Source organism: Myxocyprinus asiaticus, chromosome 19 (genome assembly GCF_019703515.2).
Source record: "Myxocyprinus asiaticus isolate MX2 ecotype Aquarium Trade chromosome 19, UBuf_Myxa_2, whole genome shotgun sequence".
In the NCBI taxonomy this organism is placed as follows: Eukaryota; Metazoa; Chordata; class Actinopteri; order Cypriniformes; family Catostomidae; genus Myxocyprinus; species Myxocyprinus asiaticus.
In genome coordinates, this window is record NC_059362.1 from 47,599,050 (window position 1) to 47,622,137 (window position 23,088).

Consider the following 23,088-nt stretch of genomic DNA (forward strand, 5'->3'; position numbering starts at 1 on the left):
GCTTTAAGGAAACAGAAGATAAGATAGCAATAAACTAATTTGTTACTAAAGAGCTTGCTGATTCACCGTTTCATTTTATACTGAACATTCCCAAAAATGTCTCAATTTGACCATTCAAAGAAATACCTGAAATTGTGTAGTCGAAGATGTCAATCTCTTTATTATGAAACCAAATTCAAATAAAAAATGTTTATCTCTGAACACAAGATCACAGAGCTGAGGTTAAACTCCTTCCATACAAATGTAAATCATTCAACTAACAGAATTAAACCTCCAAAACAAAAAATTAAACTCACTTGCACTTTTACAGAAGGGGAAAAATATGCTCAATTTATCTTTCAACATGCCAGAAAAACACACAACAAAGTCTAAATGTGAGAATGATGAAGCTGTATGAACAGGTAAAAAGATGGTGCTCAAACAGGTCGCTGTAGTCCGTTATGTGGGGGGTGGTGGGTAGTACTGGTTATACTGGCCGTACTGGCTGTATGGACCCCACGAGTTCTGACTTCCCCATGAATTATATTGCTGGAAAAGAAAAATGGAACACATTAACAATGACACACACATACTAAGATCATGTCTTGTGTAATTCAAATGTACAGCAGCTCACCTGATACCAGTTGTTATAGTTGTATCCTGCTTGGTTGGCCTGCATGTCCTGCATCATTTCACCGGAGGCTGCTGATTGGTCATCTGTCCGTTGTCTCTTTGCATCTAGCTCCTGTGAGCTGCGTTGGGAATACACAAGAAGATCATTTTAAATGCTTGTGTATTTGCAAATAAAATGCATTAGGGCTTGTGGAGAATAAATCAGCCTTTAAAAACATGTCTAGCTCATATTTCTGCCCAAAATCAAAAGAAAAAAATAAAGAAATATTGCATAAAGAAAAAGCCCATTATTGTCATTACTGAAACTGTCTGAAATTAACTTTTTAACCCACCAGTCAAGGTGGCTGGAAGATGACATTTCTTTTTTTACCAGCCTATCAGATTTCTTACCTGATTATTGCATTTTACAAGTGGATTTTACAGACACAAGACAAATAAACAATACTGTATACATAAAAATGAGCTGCTTTTTTTAAAGGATTATATATATTTTTTTATTTATGAAATATTTAATCGGCAGATAGCCCATTTAGAATAATCTCTCAGATTATTCGCTTTCTACAAAAAACTTTGTCTTTTAAACTACATGTTGTCATATGAGTGACTAGTAAGTTAACTCTGAGTCTCATGAACCTTAAGTACGCCAGGGTTGCTGCAGAGTTTTTAAAATCAATTTTAAGACTTTTTAAGACCTGAACAATGAAATTAATACTTTGTGTCCATAATCAAAATAAATCATGCATCACAGATTCTTTTACTCACAAATTCAACAAGACCTTAACACTGAAAAGATATCTGCCTGTTAAAAATACTCGAGACATGTTCACACACACACAGGCACACAGACAGACAGACAGACAGGTCAAGTGTTTGATATCATTGTAAAGAAAACTTTTCAAATGTTTAAATTATATAGATTATGGTACATTCTGAGACTCTCAGCCTAAGAAACTGATAAAAACAAAAAACATTTGAGCCAAAAATGTACTTTTTCCTGATTTGTCATTATATCTCTGGGTGTAAATAAGGTGACTCCAAAAAACTGCTTTTGTTTTGTTCCCAATCATGTCAACTATCTAAGAATAATTTTGTGTTGATATGACAAAGCAATCATAAGTTATAGTATTACAAAAATAATTTATAATAGTGTCCAAAAACATCTCCAAACAAATAAAACATAATAATTGTACATAAGAACTAATTACACATGCAAACACAACAATGACTAAAGGTTTGCATAGCATGCAGACATGATTTTAGTAATGAGATTTCACAGAATGAGTTTCATTCTGTGTCATTTGAGTCATCATTGAGTCTGTGTCATGTATTTGGCGCCATCTCCTGGTGGTCATATGTAACATTGTGCTTCATGTGGATTATGTAATGATCTATGCATCTGATTATCTTGTGTGTGGACTCATTTGAAATATAATCACCTCCTCTAAATAATGTTATGTGATATTTTATGTTCCATTTATTTTTTGTGAAATAAGCGAAAACACGGCATATATACAACACCAACATAATTGTTAAAGACATATACTTAGCTATTACTCACTATATTTGTGTCTGAGTAAAACAAATAGGCTGGTTGTATTCTACTCTTTGAGAGATTTCCAACAACATATGACACATGAATATTTGATGAGATTGATGTTTTTACTGATTACAATAATATGTGCAGTGCAAAATTATTAGTAAATGATCAAAATGTAACACTTCTGATTTGTCTGCAAATTTCAAAGCTTTATTACAGGGAGCAACCCCCCGGAGCAACGTGTCTTGCTCAAGGACACAATGGTGGTGACTGTGGGGATCGAACCAACAACCTTCTGATTATCAGTTATGTGCTTTAGTCCACTACGCCACCACCACTCCATAATCACATTAGGACATGCCGCGATTCCTGTCTTTCAGTCCCCAAATTTGACATCTTTAAATGACAATTAAGACTTTTGTTATATTAAGATTTAAGACTTTTTATGACCCTAAATTTGAGAAAACTGAATATAAGAGATGTGGTTGTTAGGTCATTACTAGGTGTTTGCTAGGGTGTTCTGGGTGGGTTGACAGGGCATTATAATGTGGTTGTCAGGCTGTTGCTAGATCTTTGCTGGGGTGTTTTGGGTGGATGCTAGGGTGTTGTAATTTAGTTGTTAGTTTGTTACCAGGTGTTTGCTGGGGTGTTCTGGGTGGTTGCTATGCAGTTGCTAAGGTGTTTAAGTGGTTGCTAGGGTGTTGCTAGGTGTTTGCTAGGGTGTTCTGAGTGAGTTGCCAAGGCATTTTATTGTGATTGTCAGGCTGTTGCTGAATGTTTGCTGGGGTGTTTTGGGTGGCTGCTAGAGTGCTGTGATGTGGTTGTTAGGTCATTACTAGGTGTTTGCTGGGGTGTTTTGTGTGGTTCCTATGTGGTTGCTAAGGTGTTTTCAGGGGGTTGCTAGGTGGTTGTCAGGGTGTTCTAGGTGGGTTGACAGGGCATTATCATTTGGTTGTCAGGCTGTTGCTAGATCTTTGCTGGGTTGTGTTGGGTGGCTTCTAGGGTGTTGTGATGTGGTTGTTAGGTCATTACTAGGTGTTTGCTAGGTCATTACTAGGTGTTTGCTGGGGTGTTCTTTGCGGTTGCTGTGCGGTTGCTAGGTGGTTGCTAGGTGGTTCTGAGTGGGTTGCCAGGGCATTTTATTGTGATTGTCAGGCTGTTGCTAGATCTTTGCTGGGGTGTGTTGGGTGGCTTCTAGGGTGTTGTGGTGTGGTTGTTAGGTCATTAATAGGTGTTTGCTGGGGTGTTCTTTGTGGTTGCTATGCGGTTGCTAGGTGGTTCTGAGTGGGTTGCCAGGGCATTTTATTGTGATTGTCAGGCTGTTGCTGAATGTTTGCTGGGGTGTGTTGGGTGGCTGCTAGGGTGTTGTGATGTGGTTGTTAGGTCATTACTAGGTGTTTGCTGGGGTGTTTTGGGTGGTTCCTATGTGGTTGCAAAGGTGTTTTCAGGGTGTTGCTAGGTGGTTGTCAGGGTGTTCTAGGTGGGTTGACAGGGCATTATAATTTGGTTGTCAGGCTGTTGCTAGATCTTTGCTGGGGTGTGTTGGGTGGCTTCTAGGGTGTTGTGATGTGGTTGTTAGGTCATTACTAGGTGGTTGCTAGGGTGTTCTGAGTGGGTTGCCAGGGCATTTTATTGTGATTGTCAGGCTGTTGCTGAATGTTTGCTGTGGTGTGTTGGGTGGCTGCTAAGGTGTTGTGATGTGGTTGTTAGGTCATTAGGACTTTAAGGAGCCACAGGAACCCTGGACACGTAACATAGTAACAGTTCTTGGTTTATTTGGAGTCAGTCGTTTCATTCAGTCAGCTCCAACTGATTCATAAGTCTTTCTGATTCACTAAAGAGAGACAGCTCATAGATTTAGAGAACGAGTACCGATACTTTTCAGTACACGCCAATACTGATCTGTTTTGTTTTTGTTTTTTTTTCTGAATTCCATACAACTTTTAATTTCAGTTTTATCATCAAAACTGTGTCTAAATAAACGAATTCATTAAAACTTTAATCAAATAAAATGCTTTTATACAGAACCTCACAGCACAATCCAAAATACAACACTGGAGTTATTTTTATCAAATAAAATGTTGCATAACAGAGCATCATAAGAGTGAGATATTTCTTATCACTATTTATTATCTTTATTAGTAGTAGTAGTATTAAAGTGAATATTACTTAACTATACAGTAGTGTTATATTTCTGTCGTACTATTTTCCGTTTAAATTTAGCTTTTATTTGGCGAAGCTTTTATTTTGAAGCCCTTTACATTTCTGTGTTTTTTTAAAGGACGCTTTCGCCTCCGGAAAAGCTGGTCACTATGTGACAAAGTGATTATTAAACTGCAAACGGCTGCTATTTAATTAATTAAAGATGTAGTCAGAATGTGCCCATCTGCTACAAACAGAGCGCGCGAGTATGAGCCAAGGAGCTTGTAAAGCGTCACTGCAACACCGGCTCCTCTAAACTGATAGAAAGAAAAATGCACCAGCCAGAATGGCAGGACACCGCAAAATTCACCAGCCAAATAGAAAATTTACCAGCATTTGGCGCATGGCAGGTGTTCATTTTGGACCCTGACTATAACGATTCCAAACATTATTCTTTGAGTTTTTGTATTATTAAATGTTGGTCTTCTTTAAATACTCAAATGTAAGTCACCAGCATAAACTAAAGGCAGTACAACAAATACTAGCATGACCTATACATTTACAATTTAAATAAATAAAATCCTTCAGCTCAAACTCTTTACAGGTCTGTAAGTGTAAGACTTTTCTGTTAAGAATATCAGTTGTGTGTGTGATTGTAGCTTACCCGTTCTCTGCTTTCCTCTTTGTTGAGTCTAGCTCCTTTACGAGCTTCTGATGTTGATCGTATGCGGCCACAAGTCTGTGTGAACATAAAACCAATTATCTCTCAAAAGTAAAACGTACGTTTTACAGAAGTACCCTACTCTGCATGTAGTGGCAAAACAGTTGATTCTGAATGGCGCTATAAAGCATGTGAAGGAAGTGCTGCACTCACACATTAATGTCACTGCAGAAGTCCTCGAGAAACTCGACTTTGCGTTGTGAGAAAGTGACACGTGACTCCAGCGCCATCAGGCTGCCGAGCGCTTGGTCAAAGCAGGCAATGATGTCAGCTTCATTCTGTTGAACGTCTCCACTATATTCCAGCTCCAGCAGGTTCAGGTAGAGCTTTGGGTTCGTCTGCAGTGAGAAAATGAGAAGAGCAGATTAAATCTTGAGCACATGTACAAACCTGCTGCATTTCGAGGGGCGGATGAGACGCAAGAGATGATGTACAGTCAGCCGGTTGTAATAGCAAAATAAATGACTGACAGGGCTTTGGTTGCATTAGAAAATTCTGAAAACAAATGTATCTTTAAAACAACATGCAGAATAAGACCAGAGACATTTAAAGGGATTTCAATATCTGTACCTCATCTTTCTCGATGGCATCCATCAGAACTTTCTTGGCCTTTGTGATACTCTTCTGCACCTTCACCAGCTGTCGGGCCAGTTTCACGGCGTAAAATGACGATTCGCTGCCGCTCTTCCCGCTTGTGATGGCATCGCGCAACAAGGCCTCTGCTTCATCCATGTTGCCATGACGACGCTCAAGACTCACTCTGCGTAACCTCACCATGGCCAATCCCGGGACCGCCGCCTCTAACGCTTTCAAAATGCTGCGGGCCTCGTCAATGTTCCCTGTACATACATAATTTAAAAGGATCATTTCATATACTTAACATAAGTAGACCTCAGGGAAAATTTAAACGATTAAGCTTTTTTGCTACAATTAAAGTTTCATGTCCATTTTCCATCCATCATCTCTGTCCCTTAAAATAAAGACTTTTGCTGCTGTACCTTTAATGGTTTAATATAGTTAACTGGCACATCCTTCAATAACAGCCTCATTGCGACTGAAATGTTTAGGGTTCTTGTTTAAAATAAACTTTAGCTGCTCGTTTCTAATGTTGTGATTCTTCATCACTTTATATTTTACTCTTAGTTCTTGTGGTGTTCAGTAATAAAGATCCAGCTTTCTCATTACCTCAACATGAGGATTTGTTGCCATTAAGTTTTAATAATTACCTTTTGACTTCTGAAACTTGCAGTAAGTTTCCATAGTACATATTCCTGATATCAAAAGATTAAGGAAATTTTGATTCCACATGATAGGAGTCCTCGTAAAAAATATTTTCTCAATAATCGCCTTAAATATCCCGATGTCCGATTATATCGTCAACACCCCTGCCGAGGGTCACTTAATATTTCTGCTTAATTGTTTTTGCTTTAAAAATAAATTCATTTACTGAAAAACAAACTTAATTCAAATTGCACTATAAATGAAAAAAGCAATTAAAATAACGAAGTGATAAAAAAAATAGTATATAATCACCTTCCCAAATCCAAACATTTACCATCTCCAACCACCCCATTTACCATCACGCAAGTATTCGTCTACGACAGGTGAGAAATGAATAAAAAATAGGCTAAAATAGCCTAAAAATGACTGAAGACTAGAGGTAGACCGATATATCGGTTTTACAGATCAATCGGTGTCGATAGTTTTTTTTCATCATTTTGTCATTTCAAAATAAGAGTCCCTGGTGTGTTTCGGGTTGTTTATACTTAAGTCCTGCGTTATGCACCAAACCTTAATTTTTTTTTTCTGGTTATTATTGGGATTTTGGTTGAACAAAAAACTGCATCTGGGATTTTATTCATTTTGGACTCTCGCTTTGCCCGCCACAGTAAAGAATGACTTTTTTTACATTATATAAATCAATTTTAAAAACTATCAGCAGATTAATCTGTTATCAGCCTTTCCCACCACCTTAGCAGCCCTCTTCATTGTGGGTAAATCACTCGCATGCAACAAAATTTCACGCTATGCAACTAAAATATATATTCGCCACTGGCGAGTAAATACTCAGATTTGACTCGCCAGAGATTGAGTTGTGTAGTGGTGAAGAAGAACTTGAGCGCCACGATCCTTTTACTGAAAAAGAAGTTGGCAATTAAGAAGCTGGATTCAGTCTCGTGAGTGACCTTAAGCAAATTAAGCTTATTTGGCTGCAGTGGGTCTGGATCTGTCGTGATCGCGCTGTCACCATCGCTGTAGTTCAGCTGTGAAATGGCATTGGCATTGCATTTAACGACGTCAACTCTGACTTTAGTTACACCGTTCCCCAGACTGTTTTCAAAACGTTCTCTGTTTCAAAGCATGCTACAAACCAGTAACGCTATCAGTTAGAAGGTTAAAGTGTTGCAAAACTTGAGGTTGTAGATTCGAATGAAAACTTGTAGAATAAATATTTGTACATTAAGTCGATACATAATGCAAATAAAAGCTTCCTTTTGCTGCGTTCCATGTATTTTGTATCCAAAGATGAGACCCAGGCATTTCATGTCTCTTTTAAAATCCTTTGTTATTTACAGTCAGTTGGTGATCAAAAAGATAAAGAAACATTTCTAATCATACATTGCACAGATAAAAAACCACTGTGCAACATCTCTCTCGTTAATGTGTGCTGCGCTTATTCAACTGCAAACACTTCCTGGCAGAGTAGCCATTCTCTTAAAGAGACAGTACCAATTTAGCGCTCGTTATACATATCAATGTAAATCATACAAGTGCATATAAACAAACATGTTACAAAATGTAGTAACATGAAAACAGTGTAAATACCAAAGAATTTAACAAACATTTAACAATTCTATGCAAGGGTTTTTTTTTTTTTTACATAGTAGCTTTGATATAGCAGCACTTAAATTACTGTTTTATAATATAACTATTAATTCTATTTTCATTACTTTCCAAACTTAAATTTTTTTTTTTTTTTACGATATATAAATTGATCGAATGTGAAATTTGCACATTTGTACACAAGCTAAAATGTGATTTAAAAGGATCGAAAGTGAAATATGAAAATAAAATGTACAATCTTGCATATTATATTGGGTGAAATCATATACACTGCCTGGCCCCCCAAAAAAGGTTGCTGTTTTGATTTAAATAAGCAGATACTTCAGAGCCTATGATTGGATCATTATAACAGTGATTAATGTTTCAGCTGGCAACAATTCTTTTAACCCTAACTGATGAAATGTGTAGCTTCTCATCTCTTACACAACCATGTCAGCAGACATATCCTGTGTTCGTGGAAAACGTATTATTAAAATCTGGATGGATAGCGGTGAACCGTCAGCTTCACAGAAGAAATGTGGTCGGAAAAAAATCTTGAATGATCGTGATCTAAGATCACTACAACGTTTGAAGTCACACCGTTTAAAAAAAAAAAAAATCGGCAGTAGAACTCACGACTACGTTTAATAGTGCAAGTAAGAGCATTTCCACACGCACAATGTGACGAGAACTTACAGGACTGTGACTAAACAGCTGTGTGGCCACAAGAAAGCCACTTGTTAGTAGGGCTGCAACTAACAATTATTTTGATAATCGACTAATCTAATAATTATTAAACGATTATTCAGGCGATTATTGCAACGATTAATCGTTAGCTCTGAACCGATTATTCAGCTTCTGCCCCGACTTAAAAGATTGTATTAAACGTGATTACTAACAATAAAGAGGACAAAATCATCTTTTATAAATACCTCTAAATGACATTCACTGAATTAAAGGGAAAAATACTTTTTATTAAGTTTAATTCAGTAAAAAAATTCACTGCAAAAAAATCCTTTAAACAAGATACATTTACTTGAGAAGTAACACAGTTGTGCTCAAAAGTTTGCATACCCTGGCAGAAATTGTGAAATTTTGGGGTCTTTTATTTAAGGATAGTCGAGGGATGAGCGTCTCGTGACAGAGTGTGCATCAGACGGGTGCAGTTTCAATCTCTCCCCCTTAGATCGGGACATTCACACGACTCATAGAAGAGACGCTGACCGCACAGAGAAATGACCGTTTCAGAGTTTGTAGTATCTGGGGTTGCTTCAATTGGTCAGGTCAAGACGTTATGTAATGGGGCAATAACATTAAGTCAGCTGACTACCTGAATGTACTGAATGAGCAGGTTATCCCATCATATGGATTTTTTGTTCCCTGATGGTACGGGCATATTCCAGGATGACAATGCCAAGATTCATCGGGCTCAAATTGTGAACGAGTGGTTCAGGGAGTGTGAGGAATCATTTTCACACATGAATTGGCCACCACAGTATCCTGACCTTAACCTCATTGAAAGTCTTTGGGATGTGCTGGAGAAGACTTCACAGAGCGGTTCAACTGTCCCGTCATCAATACAAGATCTCGGGCAAAAATTTGTGCAACTCTGGATGGAAATAAATGTTGTGATGTTGCACAAGGTTGTCGAAACAATGCCATGATGTACCGTAATCAGAGCTAAAGGTGGTCCGAAGAAATGTTAAGAGTATCTGACTTTTTTGGCCAGGCAGTGTATAAGAAAACTAATATATATATTATATACACACACACACATAAACACCGATCAGCCACAACTTTAAAACCACCTGCCTAATACTGTGTAGGTCCCCCTCGTCTCAGGAGATCAGCAGTTACAGAAATACTCAAACCAGCCCATCTGGCACCAACAATCATCCATGCGATTATCTAATCAGCCAATTATGTGGCTGCAGTGCAGTGCATAAAATCATGCAGATACGGGTCAGGAGCTTCAGTTAATGTGCACATCAACCATCAGAATGGGGAAAAACCTTCCGTGGCATGATTGTTGGTGCAATAGGTAAAAACATTACCAATAGGAAGTTCAACATATTACAGTTTCAAATTAGGTTTAAGCCTAATAAATTCTCGTGTTATTTTATGTTCAAGGTAAACGTGGTCTTGTAAATCTGCAGAGTTGCATTCACAATGCATGTTAAGCACAAACTGCTCCGTGGAAAGAAGCGAACTAAACTCACAGCACCTCCTGAGATGGTCAAAACAAACCAACACAATCTCAAAATAAATCATGCATCAGACTCTTAAACAGACAGGGGAACACATTCAACATGGCCTTAACATTGATCATCAGTAAAACAGGGTAGGATATATGCAAGTTTAAAATACTCAAGACATGTTTTCCACATTTATATCACATCAAAACTGGTTTATGTACCATTATATAAATATAGGTCGACCAATATTGGATTTTGCTGATACGACAATGTGTTGAAAGGCAATTCATCTGCCAATAGTTTTATATTAAATGTTCTTAGTCTTCATGTGATGGGGAGGGCCAGACAGAGGATACAAGCGTCCAGATTTAATTAAATTGCAGATGCAGATTATGGTGCAACCAAAATACCAATAACGAGGGAAAAATATATATTTTATTCATAGCACGGAACTTTTAATTTCAAAGGGTGAAATACACAGGGGACTCTTATTTTGAAATGTTTGCCTTCACTGCTTCCAGCTGCTCATTCAAACAGATAAGGGAAATAAAATGCGCACTCCTACAATGATCTACAACGTATTACAATATAAACAATTAAAAGTAAACATTGTCGGGACCTGGGTTGCTCAGTGAGTTCGAATCCAGGGTGTGCTGAGTGACTCCAGTCAGGTCCCCTAAGCAACCAAATTGGCCCAGTTGCTAGGGAGGGTAGAGTCACATGGGGTAACCTCCTCGTGGTTGTGATTAGTGGTTCTCACTCTCAATGGGGCGTGTGGTAAGTTGTGCGTGGATCGTGGAGAGTAGCATGAGTCTCTACATGTTGTGAGTCTCCGCGGTGTCATGCACAATGAGTCACGTGATAAGATGCACGGATTGACGGTCTCAGAAGCGGAGGCAACTGAGACTTGTCCTCCGCAACCCGAATTGAGGCGAGTATCCGCGCCACCACGAGGACCTACTAAGTAGTGGGAATTGGGCATTCCAAATTGGGAGAAAAGGTGATTTTTTTTTTTTTTTTTATATATAAAAGTAAACAGTCATATTTCAACACTATATCATCATCATCTTCAACAGTTGATCATTAGTGACAGTTTGTCATAAATTTACGATATGGCTTAATGATTGTGAACTACTCATAAGCCCCTGCGTGCTTGAAGAAAATACAACAGTGCCGTGTTTTCATTTTGAAGGATGCAGCGTATGCATTTAATTAAATCATATTCTTTTGAAGTTTGATAACCAAATTAGGTCATATCACAATTCCAGTCTTTCTGCCCCCAAAGTTAAGACCTTTTTAAATAAAAATTAAGACTTTAGTTATATCATTTAAGACTTTTATGACCTTACATTTTGGAAAACTGAATTTAAGACATTAAGGATCCGCGGGAACCCTGCACAACTGAAACAGAAGAGTAATAACTCTTTACACACACACACACACACACACACACACACACACACGCGTTTAACGAGACGCTCCCGCTGCACGCAACTGAACAAACAGCGCATCAGACACGGGCATTGACGGCTTTACTTTTGTCTGTTCTTAAAAATATAATAGTGCATTTCTTCAAGCATGTTAAACACAAAGACACAGCATTTCTTGTCGTGTGTTACTCTGTGACGTCTTAAAAATCAACCACCTCTGTTGCGGGTAGAAGAGCAAAATTACCCGCTCATGAAATACCCATATTTGGACGAGGAGCTTGTGAATAATGAGCTTGATTCAGCCTCGTTGCATTTAGCAGGTGCAAATTTCACACCCTGGGATACCATTTACTGATACTGTTCTTGCATCGGGAGATTTGTAAGACATCATCGATATCCGATAACATCGGCCTATCGCCCAGCCCTAAAGCACTTTAAAATCAAAGTTCAAGTCTTCACCTTGCTGCTCCTCAAACGCCGCCCAGAGGAGATGAACAGCAGGCTTCTTGGGCAAATGGATACTGCAGGCCTTCTTGTAAATGTGCCTCACTCCTTCAGTGCTGTAGCCCTCCAGATACTTGGCGTACTTCAGAGAAAAAGCAGGACAGGAAAGAGAGGACATAACAGAAGAACAGGGAAAAGAAGACATAAACATTAAGCTTTCATTTCAAATCCCCGCACCGCTGAATTTCCATTGACAAGATCGTTTTGAGAATTTCTGTTTTAAACCCATCAGCACCTTCATGGAACCAATAAGATAAGTTTCTTTAAGGTAGAAGTAGACGGAGAGATGCAACGTAGTTGGCAAATGCTGCGGTCAAATCTTGTGTGGCAAGCAGGGCCATCCCCTAATATAACAGATACAGTCAAATATCAACGTTACACGCAAAGAGTGCAGGAAGTGTTACTGTGGAAGTGAAGATATCGTTGATGGGGAAGCAAAGGGGTGGACAGAGGAAATCGTGAGGACTACGAAAGGGCTGTCTAACTACCTTGATCCAGAACTCCTCGTAGAGTGCGCAGGCGATCAGGCAGCGCTCGAACAGAATCACGACGCGCTCCGGTGTGCCGTTCTCCAGCTCAAAGTCAAGGTACTCTCTCCAGTTGCTCAGCTGGGTCTTCTCCAGCGCTTTCACGTGGAAGTACGGACGCTTGATCTAGAGGAGCACAATGACAGTTTAGAATAACTGACATACAGTTGTGCTCAAAAGTTTGCATACCCTTGGAGAATTGGTAATATATGTACCATTTTTAAAGAAAACATGAGTGAGCAGGCAAAACACATTTCTTTTATTTCTTATGGGATTCATATTCAACTGTAGGTTATAACAGAATGGCACAATCATAAAACAAAACATGGCAACAAAGAAAAAACTGAAATGACCCCTGTTCAGAAGTCTGCATACCCTTAGTTCTTAATACTGTGTATTGCCCCCTTTAGCATCAATGACAGTGTGCAGTCTTTTGTAATAGTTGTCTATGAGGCCCCAAATTCTTACAGGTGGTATAGCTGCCCATTCGTCTTGGCAAAATGCCTCCAGGTCATGCAAAGTCTTTGGTCGTCTTGCATGAACCGCACATTTGAGATCTCCCCAGAGTGGCTTGATGATATTAAGGTCAGGAGACTGTGATGGCCACTCCAGAACCTTCACCTTTTTCTGCTGTAACCACTGGAGGGTCAACTTGGCCTTGTGTTTAGGGTCATTGTCATGCTGGAAAGTCCAAGAGCGTCCCATGCGCAACTTTCGTGCAGAAGAATGCAAATTGTCTGCCAGTATTTTCTGATAACATGCTGAATTCATCTTGCCATCAATTTTCACAAGAGTCCCCGTGTCTTTAGAGCTCACACACCCCCAAAACATCAGTGAGTCACCACCATGCTTCACAGTGGGGATGGTATTCTTTTCACTATAGGCCTTGTTGACCCCTCTCCAAACATAGCGCTTATAGTTGTGACCATAAAGCTCTATTTTGGTCTCGTCACTCCAAATTACAGTGTGCCAGAAGCTGTGAGGCATGTCAAGGTGTTGTCGGGCATATTGTAACTGAGCTTTTTTGTGGCACTGGCGCAGTAAAGTCTTCTTTCTGGCAACTCGACCATGCAGCTCATTTTTGTGCAAGTATCGTCGTATTGTGCTCCTTGAAACAACCACACCGTCTTTTTCCAGAGCAGCCTGTATTTCTCCTGAGGTTACCTGTGGGTTTTTCTTTGTATCCTGAACAATTCTTCTGGCAGTTGTGGCTGAAATCTTTCTTGGTCTACCTGACCTTGGCTTGGTATCAAGAGATCTCTGAATTTTCCACTTCTTAATAAGTGACTGAACAGTACTGACTGGCATTTTCAAGGCTTTGGATATCTTTTTATATCCTTTTCCATCTTTATAAAGTTCCATTACCTTGTTACGCAGGTCTTTTGACAGTTCTTTTCTGCTCCCTATGGCTCAGTATCTAGCCTGCTCAGTGCATCCACGTGAGAGCTAACAAACTCATTGACTATTTATACACAGACACTAATTGCAATTTAAAAAGCCACAGGTGTGGGAAATTAACCTTTAATTGCCATTTAAACCTGTGTGTGTCACCTTGTGTGTCTGTAACAAGGCCAAACATTCAAGGGTGTGTAAACTTTTGATCAGGGCCATTTGGGTGATTTCTGTTATCATTATGATTTAAAAAGGAGCCAAACAACTATGTGATAATAAATGGCTTCATATGATCACTATCCTTAAATAAAAGACAGTTTTTTTTGCATGATCAGTCATATTTTCAAAATCAATGCCAAAATTTCACAATTTCTGCCAGGGTATGCAAACTTTTGAGCACAACTGCATCAACAGTCACCTATGACACCATTCTCCAACAACTGTCAATAAATGAAAGCAAATTAAAGAGTTACTTGTAATGAAGAAACCTTTTGAACATGCACACTAGGGTGTTCTGGGTGTTGGCCAGGGCGTATGCTATGCAGTTGCTAGGGTGTTCAGGGTGTTGGCCAGGGCATATGCTATGCAGTTGCTAGGGTGTTGGCCAGGGCGTATGCTATGCAGTTGCTAGGGTGTTGGCCAGGGCGTATGCTATGCAGTTGCTAGGGTGTTGGCCAGGGCGTATGCTATGCAGTTGCTAGGGTGTTGGCCAGGGCGTATGCTATGCAGTTGCTAGGGTGTTGGCCAGGGCGTATGCTATGCAGTTGCTAGGGTGTTGGCCAGGGCGTATGCTATGCAGTTGCTAGGGTGTTGGCCAGGGCGTATGCTATGCAGTTGCTAGAGTGTTCAGGGTGGTTGCTAATGTGTTCTGGGTATTTGCAAGGGTGATACTGTGTGGTTGCTAGGTTGTTTTGGGTGGTTCCTAAGGCATTGCTATGCGGTTGCTAAGGTGTTCTGCGTGGTTGTTAGGGTGTTTGCCAGGGCGTATGCTATGCAGTTGCTAGAATGTTCTGTTAGGTTGCCAGAGCATTGCTATGCAGTTGCCAGGGTGTTTGCTAGGGTGTTCTGGGTGTTTGCCAGGGTGTTGCTATGTGGTTGCTACGACACTGCTATGTGGTTGCTAAGGTGTTCTAAATGTTTGCTAGGGTGTTGCTATACGGTTGCTAAGGTGTTCTGTGTGGTTATTAAGGTGTGCTGGGTATTTTCAAGGGTGTTACTATGTGGTTGCTAAGGTTTTCTGGGTGCTTGCCCGGGCATTGTTATGCTATGTGGTTGCTAAGGTGTTCTGGGTTCTTGCCAAGTCGTTGCTATGCGGTTGCTAGGGTGTTTACCAGGGTATATGCTATGCAGCTGCTAGAATGTTCTGTTAGGTTGCCAGGGCATTGCTATGTAGTTGCCAGGGTGTTTGCTAGGGTATTTAGGGTGGTTGCTAGGGTGTTTTAAGTGGTTACCCGGGCATTGCTATGCAGCTGCTAGAATGTTCTTTTAGGTTACCAGGGTGTAACTTTGTGGGTGCAAAGGTTTTCTGGGTTATTGCAAGGGCATTGCTATGCAGTTGCTAAGGTGTTCTGGGTGCTTGCAAGGGCGTTGCTATGCAGTTTCTAGGGTGTTCTGGTGGTTGCTAAGGTGTTCTTGGTGTTTGACAGGGCTCTTGCTACATTGTTCTGAGTGGTTGCAAGGGCAATGCTATGCAGTTGTTAGAATGTTCTGGTTGCCAGGGCGTTGCTAGAATGTTCAGGGTGGTTGCCAGGGCATTGCTAGAATGTTATGGGTGGTTGCCAGGACATTGCTAGAATGTTATGGGTGGTTGCCAGGGCATTACTATGCAGTTGCTAGGCTGCTCTGGTGGTTGCAAGGGTGTTATGAGTGGTTGCTAAGGTGTCCTCAGTGTTTGCCAGGGCTCTTGCTAAGGTGTTCTGGGTGGTTGCCAGGGCATTGCTAGGATCTTATGGGTGAATACCGGAATGTTATGTGGTTTCTAGGGTGTTCTGGGTGGTTGCCAGGGCATTGTTATGCAGATGTTAAGGTGTTGTTGGTGATTGCAAGGGTGTTATGCAATAAATATGGTGTTTTGGGTGTTCACCAGGGCGTTGCTATGTGGCTAGTTAGGTGTTTTGGGTGTTTGATTAGTAGTTACAAATTGGCTGCTAGGTTGTTTTGGGTGGTTGTAACTGTAAGCGATTGAAAACTCCTGGTTGAAGTACTCACCCCCTCTTCAAAGGCCCAACGTTTGCTGACTTCATGCTCATTTTGGTTGAACATCTCCTGTCGCGTCTCGATCACTTTATGTCTCATGTTTTCAATCTCCGTCACTCTCTAAAGAGCAAAACAAACCATCTTGAGTCATGACATCATGAAGGCATAAACAACTTATCTCGTCTGATGTCCAGCTACACAAAGTGTTTACATCACCCTGAGTTTGACAGAAACAGTACGCAGTATGCACACCCAGTGAATCAGCTGTGGCCCAAGCCCTGGTGCTGGGAGGGGTCGGGGGACGGTGTCATTTCGTCCCAAGTCCCTGATTGGATGTCAACCTGGACCCTCAGGTTTTCATTGGCTGCTAACGGAAAGACACCTCTTCAAACCTGTACAAGTTTTACTTGTCTCCAGGATCAGGTAGGGCCCTCCCGACCTCTGGCATGTTTAGAAACCCCACAGACAACAGGTGGCGCTCTCACCTTAGCAGGATCGGGCAGGTCTTCTGTGCCCGGTGGCAGTTCTTCACAAGGAGCCTCATCTCCGTTGGGTTTATTAGCATTGGCCAGTTCCACTCTGAGCTGCACAAACTCCTCTTCAGACAGGAAGTGCTTGGGATTGTTGTTCTGTACGTGCTCTTTGAACCTGAAAGTGACCGCAGTTAAACCAAAATGAAAGCAGATCTGCCGTGCAATCACTGTAATAACTATAAAGTGTGTAGAGAGTACATACTTCTGGAAGTGCTGCGAGTACAGCTGTGTAGGAATGCAGAGGACACGGTCATAGATGGCTGTGACATTGGCCAGTTTCTCTAGCTCCAGCTCCCAGCTGACATACGCTTCCCACAAACGGTCAGAACGGAAATCTGTACCACAGGCGAGGACTGCATGCTCGTAGGACCTGAAAAAAAAGCATCCAGGTCATTCGAGTGCTTCAATATTTCCATTTAAACTAGTCATATTCAAAAGGTTGCCTTTCATTAGTTCAGGGTGTTAATTTTCTGCAAAGCAAGACAGAGGGGTGTACATACGCTCTGATGCGATTTTCCGCCTCTCCATCGCTGGTGTCTTGGTTCTCTCTCAGGAACGTGATGTAATGAAGCCAAAGGTCGACACTGAGCGGAATGGCCTGAAGACCTCGTCGATACACCTGCGAGGAAAATTACATTCAAATTCAATACATCTGTGCAATGCTTTTTACAACATGACATTCTCCAACAGCTTTAAAAAGAATAAGAGATGAAATCAAAACTTAATATTTATTTTAACTCTTTAAGCTCTATGGGTGCTTTTGAAGTTTTCCTATTTCAGTTGCATACACAAAATTAAAGGCTTATAGCTCGACAAGAAAAAAAACAATGAGGGTCAAGTGTTTGGTATCATTGTAAAGAAAACTTTTCGAATTTTTTAACGATATAGATTGATCCATTCCGAGACTCTCAGCCTAAGAAACTGCTGAAAAATCACAAAAAAACTGAGCCAAAAATGTACTTGACTTATTTATCTTATTTTACATTATATATCTCTGGGTGTAAATAAGGTGGCTCCGAAAAACTTTTTTTTTTTTTTTCTCCAATCATGTATCTGAGAAAATTTGTGTGTTGATACGACAAAGCAATCAAAAGTTACAACATTACAAAGATTATTTATCCTAGTGTCCAAACCAATAAAACATAATAACTGTACATAAGAACTAATTACACATGCAAACACAACAATGACTAAAAGGTTTGCATAGCATGCAGACATGATTTTAGTAATGAGATTTCACAGAATGAGTTTCATTCTGTGTCATTTGAGTCATCATTGAGTCTGTGTCATGTATTTGGCGCCATCTCCTGGTGGTCATATGTAACATTGTGCTTCATGTGGATTATCTAATGATCTATGCATCTGATTATCTTGTGTGTGGACTCGTTTGAAAGATAATCACCTCCTCTAAGTTATGGTATGTGATATTTTATGTTTCGTTTATTGTTCGTGAGGTTATAAGCAAAAAAGCAGCATATAATCAACACCAACATAACTGTCAAAGACATATACTTAGCTATTACGCACTATATTTTTGTCTGTGAGAAATTGAATAAAGCATGAAGAAATTAAGTGAAATCTTACGTACCTCATCTGCAACCTGAATGCAGCCATGTTTCTTCTCAATATCTGCGTATTTCTTCCAATATCCATAACAGTATGGATAGTGTAGGAAAAATGCATCAAACGCCTTCCTTGAAGCCACCAGGTGATTCTGAAAGTTAAAAACATCTCAGTATAAACCAACATATATCTATACCATTTTTGATTTAATAGCATTTTCACAACAAGGCATCTACCGGTACCTCTTGTTCAACATACTGCAGAAGGTAAACCCAGCCGTTGAAGTCTTCAGGATCATCTTCCACAACCTTATAGAGCCTCTCATACTCTAAGGGAAGTTCAGGCTCTTGTGCCTCAGTCGAACCTGCGGCTGGTTCTGCTCCCTCTTTGGGCACGTCCTCGAGCTCCATGTTCGAAGGGCTCTCCGAGTCGCCGGCCGTCTGCTCTGCTGATTGGTCCGTATGCTCTCCGTTTAATTCTGACAGCTGAGCGATTGCCTGCACAGAGTTATCTAGACCGGGGTCTGACCCACTGGACTTCTGGTTGACGTTATCTGCTGCAGTTTTAATAAGGTCCATCGAGTAGAGCTGGTGCTGTTCAGTGGCGATCGCCTGTTGCACCTGATCGCATTCTTGACCTTCTAAGTTTGTGAGAGGAACCTGTGCCGTAGTCCAGCCAGGAGCGGTCAGATCTGTGCCAAAATCAGCCCCCGTAGCTTCCATAGTGTCCCCACTGTCAGGAGAATTTGTGTCTAGCATTCCCATCATGGGATCACCTGAAACAGACAGATCGAAATAATCATTTATTTAATATTTATTTGTATGCATAAGTTACAAAAAAAATTCAAAATGCTAATTTCAATGCCATTTATTTTAAACCAAAGCCAGGTCCATTTCTAGGATCTCAGGATTTTAGTTTCAGATATTGAAACTGCCTAAGGTTGATTGTTTTCTATGGTCCATGGAACAACCTTTCAAATTTCAAAAAAAATAAATAAATAAATGCAATTCTCTTAAAACAATTACTTGAATACACCTCTATAGTGATTAATATGTTTTGGATTACTGAGTTCAAAGTCATTTAGAGATTTATTCTGGGGCTTAGTCAAAAATGTCATGTGGTGTAACCATCTGGAGACTATAAAAAACAAATTTCATTCAAAACTGAAATTCTTGAAAACAGAATTGTTGGCTTGAATAGTGCAGAATAATTTATTATTAATATTTCTTTATTTCTCATGTGGTGTAGCCAGTCCAGCATGTAGGCAGCTGTTTTGTCACGTGACCAAAAAAAAAAAAAAAAAAAACCAAACACCCTTTAGACCCTCAAGACTGTGTAAAGTAAAAAAAAAAAATAAAAATAAAAAATTTCATATTAAATATATATTTTTTTTTTAATGAAAAGGCACATTTTGTTCAAGTCACATGGAGTGACCCTGCAAAAACCTTTATATTATTGACTCATTTATTGTAACATTTACGGATTGGCCCCATTCACTTCCATTGTAATACCTTTCAGTTGGTAGTTTACAACCAGTGCTGGCTAAGTTACTCTAAAAAAAGTATTTAATTACTAACTACTAATTACATCTACAGTGTAATTAGATTACTGTACAAATTACTCTGTCTGAAAAGTAATTGCATTATGTATTACTAATTACTTTCTAAAACCCTCATCAACCTCGACCAGATGAAAACTCTTCTTTTAATTCTTTCAAATAAATCATAAAATCGAATTATTCATGAACTGGCCAAAGAATTGAAGGGGGCAGCGTTAAATTAGACAACTTATTTTAACATTAGTCGTTAAATTACTCAGAGGTCCTTCGAGGACAAAAATGTCCATGTCAAAAAACTGCCATAATAATATTATATATTAATATTATTTTCCACTTTCAATGAGTTAAGTTTTTTAACCAACATCAGTCCTGATTATAACTACCAAATATTCATTCATTTTCAAGATTTTAACCCTTTAAATGCCAGTTTGTTTACATAATGCCACTGTTGTTTTTTTACACACACACACACATTTCTCAGTACACACATACAAAACACACTCTGACATCCATACCAACACACACACACAATTTTAGCTGCATCATTTATTCAGTTGTCCTGCAGTGCTCTATAATACAGCAAACAGAGAATAGGGGAAAAGCTTGTATTTGCTCCATAGGCTAAACATGAGAAAAATGTCGCCATCTGGTGGAAAATATTAAAAATGTAAATTTTGAAGACAGGGCTCTTGAATGAAAGTATAATATCATAGAATTCATGATTTTATGCTTTAATGACACTGGGATCAAATATTGCAGTTTTAATAGGTTTCAATGGGGACATTTTTGTCCTGAAGGTCCTGAGTGTAACTATTTTATCTATTATAGATGTATTATAGGAACTGAGGTTGAAATATCAAAACTCCTCCCAAAATACACACCTTTGGCAATATTTATGCCGTTGGCATTAACACAGCCAAAATGATCGAAAAAACAAAAATGAAAAGGACAGAAATGTCCCGAAGGTCGCACAAGGATTAAAACCACTATTGTTTTATATAGAATTGTTCTATTAAACACAATTACATCAGAAGTAACTGTAATTAAATTACTGAAAATGTAAGAGTAATTCCTTACTTTACTTTTTTCAATGAAAAAGTATTTTAATACATTAATTACTTGGTAACGTATTACATCCAACACTACTTACAACACATGACTTTAAAGTCACTGAATCAATTTATTTTGTAGAAGAAAAAAAAAACTAAAGTTTTTCAAGAGTTTATGAATCTAATATGTACTCACAGCTTCAACTCAAACTTCTCGCTTATATTAATGGCCCTTGCAGTATTTTACAGATTATATTAATATTGAGAGCATCTGCATCCCAAATTCTGTTTAATAATTGTGTATACAATCAAATCAGACCTGTATAGACTTATACTTCAGTCCAACCCTAATACACAACCTCACACTCACAAACATACATTAACACTAAACACGTAAACACGTAAACACTTGGAGAAATCGTTATTGTGTATTAATGGTTTCCGGGTCAAACGACACGATGACGCGTCGAAGTTAGTTCAAAAACACTGCAGGCCGATATCTTCGTTTGTTTCCCTCAAAGCTGGGTTCAAACACGACAGAACCCATTTAAATATGTTTAAGAGCGCAAATTGGTAACAAAATCAACATAAAACGCTTTAAAATAGTCTATAAACCCGCCGTCGGGTCCAGCTGTCTGTTTTCGGCCTGCTAGCTGATGTCGACTCGACGCCGTTCATTTAGTTTCTCAAGACAAAACCACAAGAAGCAGACATTCAGTGCTGGAAATCCGTGATGGGGTGGATACTCACCAGAGTCTTCCATGAAACTCGGTTGAAATAGCAGGTATTTTGGTAACTTCTTCGAAGTTGTATGTGTTTGATAAACATATGGTCTTCAACATCCACTGCGTCGAGCGACCAGAGAAGGATAAGAATATTCTGCGCCTGCGCACTGCGGTATTATACTGAAATTCATGGCTGTGTCTAGACGGTAACCCCACGGCAGCCTACGTCTCGCGAGAGCCTTAATTCGCTGTTACTAAGGTGAAGGTTTAGGGTTATATTTAGTGGTAGGGGTGAGGTTAGGGTTAAGTTGAGTGGTTGGGTTAGGTGTAGGGTTTCTGTATGATTTTAAATAAACACAAACAGAGTATGTGTGAGAACGTTCAATGTGGCTCTCGCGAGACTTTAGGTAAAAGGGCACGACCAAAATACACAGAAAGGCGAGTTTCGTTAAATAATAATTCGTAAACAGTGTTGGGTAAGTTACTCTAAAAAAACTAATTAATTACTAACTACTCATTACATCTACAGTGCAATTAGATTACTGTACTAATTACTCTGTCTGAAAAGTAACTGCATTACTTATTACTAATTACTTTCTAAAACCCTTATCAACCTTGACCAGATGAAAACTGTTCTTTTAATTCTTTCAAGTAAATCATATAAAATCAAATAAATTATTCATGAACTGGCCAAAGAATTTAAGGGAGCAGCGTTAAATTAGAAAACATATATTTTAACATTAGACGTTACATTTCAATTTTAAATTCACTATTGTTTTATATAGAATTGTTCTATAGTCTATACAGTATTTAACACAATTACGTCAGAAGTAACTAAATTACTGAAAATGTAAGAGTAATCCCTTACTTTACTTTTTTCAATGAAAAAGTAATTTAATTACAGTAATTAATTACTTGGTAATGGATTACACCCAACACTGTTCGTAAAGTATCCGATAGAGGGTATTTCATAGCCCAGGCTATTAAATCAAAATACAGGACAACGTTTAATACTAATATAATATTTATTTAAACCTACTGATGTACATAGTATTACTTATTTACCTTAAAAACAATATGCATGTATCAGCAGCATATGTTATACAAATGTGAGGTAATATTATGTAATAATTAAATAACTGACCCTTATATATAGAACTGTGCTGAGTAAAAAACATGCTTTATTTTTAAACTGATATTTACAGAATATTTCAATTGATATCTAAAACTAATAATTAACTTCAATCTATAATTAATAATCAATCTAGGCTATATGATGATGCTTGATATAAAATAGGTCTTATAATATTTGAAATAGTCTATTTATATTAATAAAATTAAAAGTACTTTTTCTGACTTTATCACATCTAAAATGATCATTTTAGGATGGTTGTGACAAAGGACCAAGATTATGATTAAATGTAATGCCAACAGTGTTGGGTAAGTTACTCAAAAAAGTAATTCAATACAAATTACTAATTACTAATCTAAAATTGTAATCAGATTACTGACTTTACTGATTACTTACATCACATTTCTACTTACTTTTACATTACTTTCTATAACACTTTACACAAAAAA

At 38.8% G+C, this 23,088-nt stretch overlaps 1 protein-coding gene across 1 annotated transcript; it reads right to left on the reverse strand.

Moving 5' to 3' along the window:
* Positions 1 to 138: 138 nt before the first annotated feature.
* LOC127409629 (pre-mRNA-processing factor 39-like) lies at positions 139 to 21,672 on the reverse strand. The gene is made up of 14 exons (XM_051644323.1): positions 21,533 to 21,672; positions 18,418 to 18,950; positions 18,201 to 18,326; positions 17,113 to 17,231; positions 16,815 to 16,982; positions 16,565 to 16,727; positions 16,092 to 16,199; positions 12,453 to 12,617; positions 11,920 to 12,046; positions 5,583 to 5,851; positions 5,166 to 5,350; positions 4,956 to 5,030; positions 614 to 731; positions 139 to 528 (listed from the first exon to the last, which is right to left on the reverse strand). Exons 1-14 carry the CDS (start codon positions 21,543 to 21,545, stop codon positions 439 to 441), a joined length of 2,259 nt encoding a protein of 752 aa, XP_051500283.1. The 5' UTR covers positions 21,546 to 21,672; the 3' UTR covers positions 139 to 438.
* Positions 21,673 to 23,088: the final 1,416 nt, after the last annotated feature.